The sequence below is a fragment of the Clinocottus analis genome, unplaced genomic scaffold (genome assembly GCF_023055335.1).
Source record: "Clinocottus analis isolate CAN_PGR_092001 unplaced genomic scaffold, fCliAna1.0.p SCAF_38, whole genome shotgun sequence".
NCBI lineage: Eukaryota > Metazoa > Chordata > Actinopteri > Perciformes > Cottidae > Clinocottus > Clinocottus analis.
This window is the reverse complement of record NW_027176131.1, coordinates 648,851-663,850: the sequence shown is the minus strand read 5'-3', so window position 1 is coordinate 663,850 and position 15,000 is coordinate 648,851. Positions and strand designations below refer to the sequence as shown.

Sequence of the window (15,000 nt, the reverse complement as noted above, 5' to 3'; positions counted from 1 at the left end):
GAGCCAACGAGTGTCTCTCCATCATTAGCTTCCCGGTTGTGAAATGCAACTCACCAACACTGACCCTTCAGTTGCAGATCCGGCCGCCGCCGTGACCACAGGTGGACCCGCGGCAGGTGGAGCCGCGGCAGGTGGAGCCGCGGCAGGTGGACCCGCGGCAGGTGGACCCGCGGCAGGTGGAGCCGCGGCAGGTGGAGCCGCAGCCGTCGTCCCAGCACACACGCAGCCGCTGGCCGCCGGCCTCCAGCAGCAGGACGTCCCGGTGGCGGGACGCTCTTAGCGGACCTCGGTGCCCGTTTGCCTTTAATGATTCCAGTTTTCCACTTTTCATTCAGGATTTTTGACGAGGAAATGAATAAATAAAGCCTAAATATTAAAAGGCACACATGACGGATGGTTTCAGGCTTCACTGCGCTGCGTGTGCCGCTGCGTGTGCGGCTGCGTGTGCGGCTGCGTGTGCGGCTGCGTGTGCGGCTGCGTGTGCGGCTCCGTACGTGGGGATGTGGCGCCGCTCCACTGCTCTTCTGTAAACAAACAACCCTTTTGTTTGTGTGTTTTGGGGCCTTTCATCTCAGCAGGGACGCTGTGTCGGGCTGAAGCGGTCGGGAGGAGGGGAAGTGAGTGTTTTGTTTGCTGCACGCTGGAGTGCATCGTCACCGTCGTGTCTCGTCCAGGAAACACTTTGTTAAATATGTATTTCTTCCGTTAAGCTGAGCTGAATGTTTCATCAGAATGAATGTCAGACACATCGTGCTGGAGGATGAAAGTTTATTTTTCATGTGGCAAACATTCTGGATCCATAACATGTTCTTTAATAACTTCTTGTGTACTGTACATGCATGTGGGTTTAAACATGCTATCAATCTCTATTTTAAAATCGATTTTGTTCTCTAATACATCTCAACTGTTTTATTTAAGCTCTTAGAAGTTCACACTAAAACACTTTCACACAATTTTCTGTTCAGCTCTCCTTATTTAATTAAATTTTTTAGAATTTCCTCTGAGCCGTCTTGCTTTTTGTTTACGAATTGTGTACACAAAATCCATCTTTAGAACCAAAAGATTGAATAACATTCTGTTTACAGATGAAGTTCCATAATTATATTTAAACATTTGTATGCGTTATAATTGTGCTCGTGTTGGAGACAATTGTATGACTTCCAAAGTTGCTGTGTGTGCAGAGCGTTTGTGTCTGTGAATATGTGGTTTGTGTCTAACAATATAATAAGTGTTTTATTTATTTATTCTCTACACCACTGTAAATGAAACCGCAGCAGGTCGAGATGGGGAACTTAAATGCCAACATAAACTTGATTAAATATTAATAAAACAAACAGTTTGTCTTTGGAGCCATTCAGATGCAAGGCTGATATTAAGTTCCTTTTCCAAAAGCCGATCACTCCGTCCAGCCGAGGTCCTCTGTGACGAACCCATGAACGTTGTGCAAGGTTTGAATGTTGACAATAAAATGAATGAGCTTGCAAGTTTGAGGTGTGAGTCTTCTTTTAATCATACACATGACGGAATATGATGAAAACAATCGTATGCCAAATGTAAAAACAGCGTGGGATCAAACGATCATTTTAACGAAGATCACTAGGATACAAGACGTTCCAGGGACTCATAACACTGTGTGTCCGTGAAGTGATGGTGGACGCTCACTTCTCTCCTGAGGTGGCCGTGAAGTGCCGCAGGACGAAGTCGCCTCCGGTCACTGGAGGGTATTTGTTGGAGCCGTCGCAGCAGGTGATCACAGCCTCATCATCCGGCTGCAGGAAGAAGGCCAGAGACTGACGTGTGCTGGAGTCTCCAGCAGGGGGCAGCAACACTCTGTGCACCTGAGGGAGAGCGGAGCACCGCGATGACTCAAACTTTCAATTTATAATACAAAATTATTGTGGCTAAAATAATTCACAATATCATTACGACAGAATCACAAAGTTATAGCTATTTTATAATTTAAAAATAATATTTAAAGCAAGCAGCTGTGAGCGGCTCTGCCATGTCAGGGACGCCTGCAGGTCGCCGGCTCGCCCAGCCGAGAACATATGGCCACTTGGCGCACGTTCTCGGCCGGACGTGCTCCGTGACCCTTCGGCGTCCTACGACGTGCCGGAGAGAGAGGAGCCGCTCACAGCTGCTTGCAGCTTTAATTTGAGAACTTTGAACTGCTTTTTGGGGGACTTATCATCCACCAAAACTCGCTGTAGTCAAGTCGATTGTGCAACTTTAGCTTTTAGAAGAAGAACACTTTGAATTGAAGAAGAAGACGAAGACGAAGAAGAAGAAGAAGAAGAAGCTGTTGCTGAAGACTATTCCCTATGGACACTTAGACCTACTGACAAGTGCAGATGCGTGATGGAAACTGGAAAGCAGGTCTGCATAGCTCACTGTTAGCTCGCAAGCTAACTCGCGCTCGCAAGCTAACAGTTACAGATTGTAGCTGCAGACTATTCCCTGTGGACTCTGCCGGTGCATCTCACCATGGTCTGCTTAGCTCGCTGTTAGCTGTTAAAATACGACTGCAGTTGTAAAAATAAAAGTAACAAAACCAGCATTTCACTCAACACATGCCGGTAACCCTCTAAGTAAAAGGCAACATCAGTAAATCCGTCAGCAAGTCTGTTTCTCAGGCTTCAGCCTGACATTCTACATATCTTCTACTTTGAAGGTAGAAGCTAGAGGTTGTCAGTAGCTTCTTTCCTGCCCCACTGACCAATCACAGTGCATGTTAATGGTCACGCTGGGCCACTGACCAATCACATGTCCACACCATTTCACAGGTGCTGTACGTCAAAGAACACACCCAGCTTGTCAATTTAGAGATCTGATTTGTTGAAGTCCATGACAATCAACAACAACATCCACTCCCCGTGTAGTTCAATCTGCTAAGGCTTAAACTATCGAAGCCCATTTCCGCAACAAAAATAATAATAATTAGGACCACAAAAAAAAGAAAAAATTAGGATAAAATCTTTTTTTTAAATTAGGACAATTAAAAAATTAGGACCAAAAAAAAATTTCTTTTTTTTTTTCCTTTTCATTGACTTGAAAAAAGGCAACGAAAAAAACGGAAATTCAAGGAGCGAAATGAGAACTTGACGACTGACTACAGTTGTCAAAATTACAGTTACAGCCTAAATATAATTGTAGCTAATATTTGTACACACAAAGTACATTGTTGTCCTTCCATTGACCATTTTTAAGAACTGAGTAAAATGCAAAGTCCACACTGAATGAATTATTTACTTTAAAGTAACCATCAACAGGCTTACAGGTGGTTGACAATGCTAAGCTATCTTTTGGTAAATAACAAGAGCACTTAATTATAAAACAGTGCTTGCAATGTTAAATTAAAAGAATACGTGAATTGAAACAAGATTGGACTATTTTGTGACTTGTACTGGTTTTGTTGTATGAACAATACATATTTACATTTAAATGAAGGTATTGTAAAACTAAAGTGATGAAATAACATATTGCTTAGATGTTTTGTTTTTTTTGTCCATATTTTTTTTGGGGGGTCCTATTTTATTTTTATTTTGTTGTCCCTAATTTCTTTTCTTTTTTTTGGTCTTAATTTTTTATTTTGTTAATTTTTTGGGTCGTAATTTTTTTTGTGTCAGGAATGGGCTTCCATATGAAAAACAGCTTAGCTGACAAAAAAATCTGATTGAATGAAACTCTCCTCAAAACTAGCTGCAGTGCTGCATTGCTGCAGGCTGAAGGCAGAGCAACAGAGGAAGACAGGAGCTGTGTAATGAGAAAATAAGCTGATTGGGGAAAAAATAATTATAAGACATGTATTGCAGTTGTGAAAAACAATGAAATCATAAAATAGCTATAACTTTGTGATTCTGTTTTGGTCAGCAGGAAAGGCTTAGCAGGCCCTGACGGCCCGCCACTATTCAGATGTGATAAACGTCCTCTCAACTCACCGCAGAGACGTAGTGGTCGCTGGTCCAGCGCTGCATCAGGTCGCCGACATTGATGAGGACGACTCCGGGGATGTGGGGAACATCGATGAATTCACCTGAACGCTTCTGCACCTGGAGGTTAACGAGACAGTCAGGTGGGCTGCATTTCTTGCACGGTGATAAATATCGATAAACAGAGTGTTGCAGGTAATACATCGTGTTACCTGCAGACCCTCTGAGCTGCTGAACAACAGTGTGATGCTGCCATAGTCTGAATGTTCTCCACAACGCAGCTGATGCTCCTTCACTTTCTCATGGTTTACTGGCGGGTAGTACAGCGAGCGCAATGTTGTTCCATTGCTTTCAGCTGGAGGAGACACAACAACACCGGTTTGTTCGTAAATCATAAACATGGACATGGCGTCTCAGATCCATACTTTACTGGCAGTCATAGCATTCGTGGCTCTGGCATAAGAACAGTTGTGGGAGGCCTGCTCTGATGACTCCTTGGCCGTCCTTAAGGGTACATACTTCCTATAAAGCGGTGCGCGCTCAGGAACAGCTGGGGGTCCAGACCCAGACTGAGGGCCATCACCCTCAGCACCCGCAGACTCAACTCCTTGCAGCGCTGGAAGAAAGACGACTGGATCTCTTTGAACCCTTTTAGGGCACCGGATGGCCATTTCTACAGCAGAAGAGAACCGACTGATTTCTGAGGCTGATATTGATTTGTGACTGTTTAAAATGAATAAATATTCAATGTATCTGCAGCTTTGATAGGAATCAAATATATGGGTTCAACAGGACACTTGAAAAAGATAACAGTAGGACAAATGTTATAGAGAGTAACTTGAACTTTGACCTCCAGACCAAGATATTAACAGTCAACCTTATACAATGAGACTTTACAATGTCAGGATGAAATGAAGTAATGTTGAAGCACTCCTTTAGGTCTCCAGGGTGACGAGAATTGAACCTGAAGAACAAACAAACAAACAGTTTTTATGAAAGTCAGATTACAATCCACTACTACCTTTGGTGGGTGTCCATGCTAGCGCCCCGCTGTAGCCAGCTAGCACTGCTGCTAGCTCCCTGCTAGCTCTCTGTCAGCTGTTCCTAGCTCCCAGACAACCACCAAAGGAGGCGGGACATGCAGGCAGTAGCAGCTAGCAGCAGCGGGGAGCTAACAGGAGCGGGGAGCTAGCAGCAGCGCTAGCTTGCTACCGTGAGGACACCTACCAAAGGTAAGAGAGGCTTGTAACCTGACTTTTATGGTATTTTCGTTTTACAAAGACTAAACTGTTCACATGAGAAGTGTGTTTGTGTTCATGTTCTGAGTCCAACCTTTCAGCCTCTATTTGCTGCCAGCCGTGGTATTCATTATTGGCGTAGTTTTCCCTGCTGAAGGGTTTCTTCTCCTCTTCTGGCAGCAGGAAGAATGTCTTGGATATAGCCATGACACCATCCACCTGTCAAAAGCAGAAAAGACACTTTACTGCTTCTTGACTAAGTCTGTGGCACCTCTCTGACTACTGGTGGCACCTCTCTGACTACTGGTGGCACCTCTCTGTCCACTGATGGCACCTCTCTGACTACTGGTGGCACCTCTCTGTCTACTGATGGCACCTCTCTGACTACTGGTGGCACCTCTCTGTCTACTGATGGCACCTCTTTGACTACTAGTGGCACCTCTCTATCTACTGATGGCACCTCTCTGACTACTGGTGGCACCTTTCTGTCTTCTGGTGGCACCTCCCTGTCTACTGATGGCACCTCTCGTTCAACAGGTGGCACCTCTATGACTACTGGAGGCACCTTTCTGACGACTTGTCTTACTTCAAAACTCACCAAATTTGGACCTCGAGTCAGATCAGGTGAAAATAGCCATCTGATATAGGCGTAAAAAAAAGAATGATTTAAAGCTGCTGCAAGCAGCTGTGAGCGGGTCCTCACTCTATCCAGCACGTTGGAGGGCGCCAAAGGGTCGGCGAGCAAGTCCAGTCCGGAATGTTCGCCCACCAGGCGCACGTTCTCGGCCGGACGAGCCGGCGACCCGCAGGCGTCCCCGACGTGAGCGAGGACCCGCTCACAGCTGCTTGCAGCTTTAATTTAAATTTGTATTCTTTATTCAACAATTGCACATGGACAATTTAAGAGATGGCAAAATACATTTGAACTTGCTTGCCGCTGACCTGAAACCTGGTGCTGACGCTTGTCACACGCTTGCCACGGCTAGTAATTACACTCAATGTCTCTCCATACAGCAGTAAAATGCAAACCGTACATTAATGCAGTAGTAATATTAATCCAGACACATAATAAAACAGACTTCTGGTATTCTACATTGATACTTAAGTAAGGATTTTAACGCAGGACCTTTTGCTGCAGTGGAGTATCTTCTCAGTGTGGTTCTACTGCTAGTGATCTGAGTGCATCTTCCACCCCGCTGCAGCAAACTAAACTAACGGTTCTGTCTCACCTCCTTCTGGGTGATCCCGGTGTTCTTCAGGAACACGAAACCAACTTCAGTGAAAGCTGATTCCAGCTCTTTGCTCAGCTTGTGCATCTTCTCGTCGGCAACATCTTCCTCGCTCAGGCTGCACGCACCAAAGTCCACAACCGGGATGCTCATTTTGAAAAGGAAAAACTAAATGTGGCTTTGCCTAAAAGCGTCAGCAAAATGAAATGTGATGTAATGTAACGTCTGACCCGATCTGGTGTGTTGTGTTCAGGGACATGAGAGTACACCCAGGCTGTGAGAGTACACCCAGGCTGTGTTCTGCGGTCATGTGACTTCATTCAGCCAATGGCGAAAACAATCGTGTGAATTTATCCAACAGTTTGAATATTTTGTCACCTTTGGAGACTGTTTGCTAGATGGGGCCAACGGTGATCCTTCATGAACACTTCAACAAGACTGGTCAGTTTTGCCGGAGGGCTCTGAGCAAATGTTCTAAAGTTTTAAGTACTCTTTACTTATTATGTTACTTAAACTGTGTAAGTATAATACACTAAATAAACATGTGTTAGTACAACATACAATACATAGTCTGCTTTACTTGCCTGTAATAAGTTCCTTTACTCGATTTTTTTAAGGCCATCGGTTTGCAAGTTTTTTTTAAGGCATAAACAAGACAAAACAAGAAAATTCTGACGACTGGTGGCACCTCTCTGATTACTGGTGGCAACTCTCTGTCTACTGGTGTCACCTCTCTGTCTACTGGTGTCACCTCTCTGACTACTGGTGTCACCTCTCTGACTACTGGTGTCACCTCAGTGACTACTGGTGTCACCTCTCTGACTACTGGTAGCACCTCTCTGACTGTTGGTGGCACCTCTCTGACTACTAGTGGCACATCTCTGATTACCGGTGGCACCTCTCAGTCTACTGGTGTCACCTCTCTGACTACTGGTGTCACCTCTGTGACTACTGGTGTCACCTCTCTGTCTACTGGTAGCACCTCTCTGATTACTGGTTACACAAAGCTAAATGAAATGCAATGGAATAATGTAATGTCTGACACGATCTGGTTAGCTGTGTTCAGGGACATGAGAGTACATTCAGGCTGTGAACTCATTCTGCGGTCATGTGACTTCATTCAGCCAATGGTCAATTTTCAGACACAATCTGACACAAGGAGTTTGAGTTTCTGTAAATAATCTGGAGTACTGTCCGACTTTTCCAGGTCCTGGTATGCAGCTGCTTTGTGAATATTCTACTGTGGCGTTATGCCACCTCCATACAGTGGACCAGCAAGCTGTATAGGACATAAAACATGTTTTTTAATTAGATTTCATGCGTATGTTTCTTACCCATACCCTCTGGTCACTAATCTCAAGGGAACAACACTGCCTGCTCCCTGCTAGTGCACAATACACACACACACACGCATATATATATATATATATATATATATATATATATATATATATATATATATATATATATATATATATATATGTATGTATGTGTATATATATATATATATATATATATATATATGTATGTATGTATGTATGTATATATATATATATGTATGTATGTATGTATGTATGTATGCGTGTATATATATATATGTATATGTGTATATATATATGTATATGTATATATGTATATGTATATATATACATATACATATATATGTATATATATATTTGTATATATATATATATATTTGTATATATATATATATATATGTATATATTTGTGTATATATATATGTATATATTTGTATATATATATTTTTTTTTTTATATATATGTATATATTTGTGTATATATATATATATGTATGTATTTGTATATATATATATGTATATATTTGCATATATATATATATATATATATATATATATATATATATATATATATATATATATATATATATATAAACATATACAAACGCCGGCTTTGGGAGCTGCAGGGGCTCAACCCAAGAAGACTAAATCCGGCATCTCGGCTTCGAGGGTGGACCTGCTGACTGCGGAACGATGAGGATGAGAACAGTTTTGTAAGGCCTGCTCTGATGATATGGAGGTGGATTGTGTCTTTTTTACCCGAGCCATTTCTTATTTGTAAGTAAATTTCATCAAAAATCTTTATTTCAATTAAAAAAAACTTGCTCTGAAAAAAAAACTTTGCACTCTTTTACTTGAAGGACCGACAATACTTTGTGTCGGTAGCTAATTACACAACAGAGCTGACTAGGATGACGTGGTGTTCCCCAAGGCTCAATACTGGGGCCTCTTCTGTTCAACACCTTCCTGCTTACACTGAAAAAAAACAACAAGTTGCTGTCTGTGTGCAGAGAGAACAGATCAGTGACCGAGACTGAAACTCAAACATAGGAGGCCTTGTAGCGCTGGAGGAGGTAGTCGCCTCCGGTCACTGGAGGGTATTTGTTGGAGCCGTCGCAGCAGGTGATCACAGCCTCATCATCCGGCTGCAGGAAGAAGGCCAGAGACTGACGTGTGCTGGAGTCTCCAGCAGGTGGCAGCAAAGCTCTGTGGACCTGAGGGAGAGCGGACAAAAAATCTGATATGAAACTCTCCTTAAAACTAGCTGCAGTGCTGCATTGCTGCAGGCTGATGGCAGAGCAACAGAGGAAGACAGGAGCTGTGCAATGATATTCAGATGTAATAAACGTCCTCTCAACACACCGCAGAGACGTAGTGGTCGCTGGTCCAGCGCTGCATCAGGTCGCCGACATTGATGAGGACGACTCCGGGGACGTGGGGAACATCGATGAATTCACCTGAACGCTTCTGCACCTGGAGGTTAACGAGACAGTCAGGTGGGCTGCATTTCTTGCACGGTGATAAATATCGATAAACAGAGTGTTGCAGGTAATACATCGTGTTACCTGCAGACCCTCTGAGCTGCTGAACAGCAGTGTGATGCTGCCATAGTCTGAATGTTCTCCACAACGCAGCTGATGCTCCTTCACTTTCTCATGGTTTACTGGCGGGTAGTACAGCGAGCGCATTGTTGTTCCATTGCTTTCAGCTGGAGGAGACACAACAACACCGGTTTGTTCGTATATCATAAAGATCCCATACTTTACTGGCAGTCATGGCATTCGTGGCTCTGGCATAAGAACAGTTGTGGAAGCCTGCTCTGATGATATGGAGGTGGATTGTGTCTATTTTACCCGAGCAAATGTCTTGTTTGTAAGTAATTATATCAGAAATCTTTGCTCTCAAATGAAAAAAACTTGCTCAAAAAAACAAACTTTGCTTTAAAAAAAAGATTCTCAAAAAAAGAAAATGCTCTAAAAAAACAAACAAGTGCTCTCAAAACTACAATTTGCTCTAAAAAAATTAATTTGTTATAAAAAAAAAAAAATTGATCTAAAAAAAACAACCTTTGCTCTCAATCCCAAAAGTTCCTGCTGGATGAGTTTCTATTGGTGGGCTCTGGGCTCACTCACACTAACAGGAGGTCACGTGAGACACTGAGGTAAGAAGACGTCATATTGCTCTGTTAACATTATTTTAATGTATATATTTATGAATGTATTTACCAATAGAAACTCCTGCCTCAGTCAGCAGCGCATGCCCCGCCCACTACGCCCACAACTCAACTCCTAACTTTTGGGATTGAGAGCGCGTTTTTTTTTAAGTGTTTTTTTTTAGAGCAAAGATTTTTGAATTGAGAATTGTCGAACCTCGGATTCAAGAGGAGCAGTGCGGATTCCGTCCCGGTCGTGGAACAGTGGACCAGCTCTTTACCCTTGCGGGACTACTGGAGGGGTCTTGGGAGTTTGCCCAACCAGTCTACATGTGGTTTGTGGACTTGGAGAAGGCTTTCGACCGGGTCCCTCGGGGGGTTCTGTGGGGGGTGGTGCAGGAGTACGGGGTGCTGGATCCGTTGGCACGGGCTATTCGGTCTCTATACGCCTGCAGTAGGAGTTGTGTCCGTATCCTCGGTATTAAGTCAGACACGTTCCCGGTGGGTGTTGGCCTCCGCCAGGGCTGCCCTTTATCACCGGTCCTGTTTGTGACTTTCATGGACAGGATTTCTAGGCGCAGCCGGGGGGCGGAGGAAATCCGGTTCGGGGGCCTCGGGATCGCCTCTCTGCTGTTTGCAGATGATGTGGTCCTGTTTGCTTCCTTTTCGGACCGTGACCTCCAGCATTCGCTGGGGCGTTTTGCAGCCGAGTGTGAAGCGGCAGGGATGAGGGTTAGCGCCTCCAAATCTGAGGCCATGGTTCTCTGCCGGAAACCGGTGGATTGCTCCCTTCAGGTGGGGACAACATGCCTGCCCCAAGCGAAGGAGTTCAAGTACCTCGGGGTCTTGTTCACGAGTGAGGGTAAGGTGGAGCGGGAGATGGACGGGCGGATCGGTGCGGCTGCAGCAGTAAAACAGGCGCTGTACCGGTCCGTCTTGGTGAAGAGGGAGCTGAGTCGGAAGGCGAAGCTTTCTATTTACTGGTCGGTCTACGTTCCAACCCTCACCTATGGTCACCAACTCTGGGTCGTGACCGAAAGAACGAGGTCGCGGATACAAGCGGCCGAAATGAGCTTCCTCCGTAGGGTGGCCGGGCTCAGCCTTAGAGATAGGGTAAGGAGCTCGGACATCAGGAGGGAGCTTGGAGTCGAGCCGCTACTCCTTCGTATCGAAAGGAGTCAGCTGAGGTGGTTCATCTCATCCGGATGCCTCCTGGACGCCTCCCATTAGAGGTTTTTCAGGCACGTCCAACTGGGAAGAGGCCCCGGGGAAGACCCAGGACACGCTGGAGGGATTATATCTCCCGGCTGGCCTGGGAACGTCTCGGGGTCCTCCAGAACGAGCTGGAAAATGTTGCGGGTGAGAGGGAAGCCTGGGTCGGTCTGCTGGGTGCTGCCACCGCGACCCGACCCCGGATAAGCGGCGGAAAATGAATGGATGGATGGACAATAAACCACACATTACCACAATAAAATACACACCAGTGACTAATGGCTCCTACACTGCCAATAAATTATATTGGCGCTTAAATATCTCACGGCCTTATTGTTTCCATCCCCTGTTCCATCTTTACCAAGGCTATTTTTCCCTTTCCATGTGTCAGGCCTGTGGACCTTCAGACACTCGAGACGGGCCCTAACACCCTGCAATAATACTGCCTTATAAAAAAATAACCAACTCATTAGACCACATACTGCCACCAACATTTCCAGACATGAATCAAGAGCTCGTTGACACATTGTCAAGTGTTTCATAGTTAAAAAATAAATAAATGAGTAAGATTGTATATCATTCATATCAACATTAACCTGTCAGGATGATTGAGTTATTGCATGATGTGTCTCTTTAGTTCATTGTCACTGGTCGTGTCTCTTGAATCCTACTTGAAGGACCGACAGTCTTTTGTGTCGGTAGCTAATTACACAACAGAGCTGACTAGGATGACGTGGTGTTCCCCAAGGCTCAATACTGGGGCCTCTTCTGTTCAACACCTTCCTGCTTACACTGAAAAAAACAAACAAGTTGCTGTCTGTGTAGAAGCCATTATATGATTTATGTCTTACCTGTTTGTTCACTTGATTGGTTATGTTTTTGATGACGTGCACGCCAGGGGGCGTCAACATTATGTAGCGTCACCTTAGTGGAGCCAGGTGGGTTTTTTGGTTTAGACTCATTTTAACCGCACGCAGGCACGCACTAAGAACCGCATTAAGACGGCATTAAAGATGCGTTTAGATATATCGCCCCTTTGAAAGGAATTCAAACACAAAGTAGGTTTTTTTCTGTTCAATAAGAGTTTTTCATTTATTTTCTGCTTTATAATGAAAGTATTTCAAGAAAGACCACGAAGTGCACGTTAATCTACCGACCGCCTCTACAGTATGTGTGCAGAGAGAACAGATCAGTGACCGAGACTGAAACTCAAAGATAGGTGGCCTTGTAGCGCTGGAGGAGGAAGTCGCCTCCGGTCACTGGAGGGTATTTGTTGGAGCCGTCGCAGCAGGTGATCACAGCCTCATCATCCGGCTGCAGGAAGAAGGCCAGAGACTGACGTGTGCTGGAGTCTCCAGCAGGGGGCAGCAACACTCTGTGCACCTGAGGGAGAGCGGAGCACCGCGATGACTCAAACTTTCAATTTATAATACAAAATTATTGTGGCTAAAATAATTCACAATATCATCACAATATATCTACAGAAAATAATTTTAAAAAAGTTAAATAAATAATAAAGCTGTCACTGAAATAATTTGTGTTCATTGTGCATTTTGTCTTTTGTTTTTCTAAAATATGAGGGAGGTGGAGGGAGGGAGAGAGGGTACGTAAACAAAACTGTAAAAAAAAAGTGAAATGCTGAACTATTTACACAATATCAACATTAAATTAAAAAACATCCCTATGGCATTATTCTCCTTTAATAGTATGCTGGCATTTGCATCTTTCAAACACTTCTTAACAGCCTTTTCTAACACTGTCCAGCACCTTGGATGACCTTTGACCTCTTGTCGACCATTTTGACCTTAAATTACCTTCCCTTTTGTAATTATATTTCCTATATATAAACACAGCCTTTTCATTCAGATGTGATAAACGTCCTCTCAACACACCGCAGAGACGTAGTGGTCGCTGGTCCAGCGCTGCATCAGGTCGCCGACATTGATGAGGACGACTCCGGGGATGTGGGGAACTCCGATGAATTCACCTGAACGCTTCTGCACCTGGAGGTTAACGAGACAGTCAGGTGGGCTGCATTTCTTGCACGGTGATAAATATCGATAAACAGAGTGTTGCAGGTAATACATCGTGTTACCTGCAGACCCTCTGAGCTGCTGAACAGCAGTGTGATGCTGCCATAGTCTGAATGTTCTCCACAACGCAGCTGATGCTCCTTCACTTTCTCATGGTTTACTGGCGGGTAGTACAGCGAGCGCAATGTTGTGTTATTCACAGCAGCTGGAGGAGACACAACAACACCGGTTTGTTCATATAGCATAAACATGGACATTGTGTCTCAGATCCATACTTTACTGGCAGTCGTGGCATTCGTGGCTCTGGCATAAGAGCTTAGCGAGTGTTACATCAGTGAAGCGAGGAAGGCCTTCAGCCTTCAGCCTGCAGCACTGCTTTCAGCTGAATTATTCATCCAATGAGATTCATTTCTCCAATGTCTCTATGGAGGCAAAGCGGTTTAAGCCTTTGTAGATTAAAGTAAACAGGGAGTGGATCTTTAGTTTGACAAGCTGGGTGTGTTCTTTGACGTGGAGGCGCCTGCAAAATGTCGCGGACGTGTGATTGGTCAGTGGCCCAGCGTGACCTTTAACATGCGTTTGAGCTCAGGGAAGCTGCATTATATACACAAAAAAGGCATAAGAACAGTTGTGGGAGGCCTGCTCTGATGACTCCTTGGCCGTCCTTAAGGGTACATACTTCCTATAAAGCGGTGCGCGCTCAGGAACAGCTGGGGGTCCAGACCCAGACTGAGGGCCATCACCCTCAGCACCCGCAGACTCAGCTCCTTGCAGCGCTGGAAGAAAGACGACTGGATCTCTTTGAACCCTTTTAGGGCACCGGATGGCCATTTCTACAGCAGAAGAGAACCGACTGATTTCTGAGGCTGATATTGATTTGTGACTGTTTAAAATGAATAAATATTCAACGTATCTGCAGCTTTGATGGGAATCAAATATATGGGTTCAACAGGACACTTAAAAAAGATAACAGTCGGACAAATGTTATAGAGAGTAACTTGAACTTTGACCTCCAGACCAAGATATTAACAGTCAACCTTATACAATGAGACTTTACAATGTCAGGATGAAATGAAGTAATGTTGAAGGCCTCCTTTAGGTCTCCAGGGTGACGAGGATTGAACCTGAAGAACAAACAAACAGTTATTTAGTTTTACAAAGACTAAACTGTGCACATGAGAAGTGTGTTTGTGTTCATGTTCTGAGTCCGACCTCTCAGCCTCTACTTGCACCCAGCCGTGGTATTCATTGTTGGCAACGTTTTCTTTGCTGAAGGGTTTCTTCTCCTCTTCTGGCAGCAGGAAGAATGTCTTGGATATAGCCATGACACCATCCACCTGTCAAACGCAGAAAAGACACTTTACTGCTTCTTGACTAAGTCTGTGGCACCTCTCTGACTACTGGTGGCACCTCTCTGACTACTGGTGGCACCTCTCTGTCTACTGGTGGCACCTCTCTGTCTACTGATGGCACCTCTCTGACTACCAGTGTGGTTCTACTGCCAGTAATTACACTCAATGTCTCTCCATACAGCAGTAAAATGCAAACCGTACATTAATGCAGTAGTAATATTAATCCAGACACATAATAAAACAGACTTCTGGTATTCTACATTGATACTTAAGTAAGGATTTTAACGCAGGACCTTTTGCTGCAGTGGAGTATCTTCTCAGTGTGGTTCTACTGCTAGTGATCTGAGTGCATCTTCCACCCCGCTGCAGCAAACTAAACTAACGGTTCTGTCTCACCTCCTTCTGGGTGATCCCGGTGTTCTTCAGGAACACGAAACCAACTTCAGTGAAAGCTGATTCCAGCTCTTTGCTCAGCTTGTGCATCTTCTCGTCGGCAACATCTTCCTCGCTCAGGCTGCACGCACCAAAGTCCACAAC

At 44.5% G+C, this 15,000-nt stretch overlaps 3 protein-coding genes across 4 annotated transcripts in view; 1 reads left to right on the top strand and 2 right to left on the bottom strand.

Moving 5' to 3' along the window:
* Positions 1-390, top strand: part of LOC137799783 (nucleobindin-2-like) — an 11,045-nt gene extending 10,655 nt beyond the window's left edge. For both annotated transcript variants that reach the window (XM_068596608.1, XM_068596607.1), the window contains one exon: positions 72-390. In XM_068596608.1, coding sequence (XP_068452709.1) covers positions 72-280 — 209 coding nt within the window. In that variant the 3' untranslated portion in view covers positions 281-390. The remainder of the gene's footprint in view (positions 1-71) is intronic.
* A 1,187-nt stretch (positions 391-1,577) lies between these two features.
* On the bottom strand, positions 1,578-6,549 carry LOC137799778 (uncharacterized). The gene is made up of 7 exons (XM_068596602.1): positions 6,397-6,549; positions 5,262-5,386; positions 4,827-4,893; positions 4,449-4,602; positions 4,142-4,284; positions 3,939-4,049; positions 1,578-1,838 (listed from the first exon to the last, which is right to left on the bottom strand). The coding sequence occupies exons 1-7, from the start codon at positions 6,547-6,549 to the stop codon at positions 1,659-1,661; spliced, it is 933 nt and encodes a 310-aa protein (XP_068452703.1). The 3' UTR covers positions 1,578-1,658.
* Positions 6,550-8,726: 2,177 nt separating this feature from the next.
* LOC137799780 (uncharacterized) overlaps positions 8,727-15,000 on the bottom strand; it is a 6,286-nt gene continuing 12 nt past the window's right edge. Inside the window, exons 1-7 of the mRNA XM_068596605.1 lie at positions 14,860-15,000; positions 14,324-14,448; positions 14,169-14,235; positions 13,791-13,944; positions 9,280-9,422; positions 9,077-9,187; positions 8,727-8,928 (exon numbers count right to left, since the gene is read on the bottom strand). The exon at positions 14,860-15,000 is cut by the window's right edge and continues 12 nt beyond it. Of these exons, the coding sequence (XP_068452706.1) occupies positions 8,755-8,928; positions 9,077-9,187; positions 9,280-9,422; positions 13,791-13,944; positions 14,169-14,235; positions 14,324-14,448; positions 14,860-15,000 (915 nt within the window). The 3' untranslated portion in view covers positions 8,727-8,754. The remainder of the gene's footprint in view (positions 8,929-9,076; positions 9,188-9,279; positions 9,423-13,790; positions 13,945-14,168; positions 14,236-14,323; positions 14,449-14,859) is intronic.

Bases quoted from the DNA above. Each gene is read 5' to 3' on its own strand.
- LOC137799778 (XM_068596602.1), bottom strand. From the start codon at position 6,549: ATGAGCATCCCGGTTGTGGACTTTGGTGCGTGCAGCCTGAGCGAGGAA. The intron at 5,387-6,396 runs GTGAGACAGAAC...TGCTTTTGACAG, and splicing joins CCGGGATCACCCAGAAGGAG to GTGGATGGTGTCATGGCTAT. The intron at 4,894-5,261 runs GTTGGACTCAGA...TTTGTTCTTCAG, and splicing joins CAGCAAATAGAGGCTGAAAG to GTTCAATTCTCGTCACCCTG.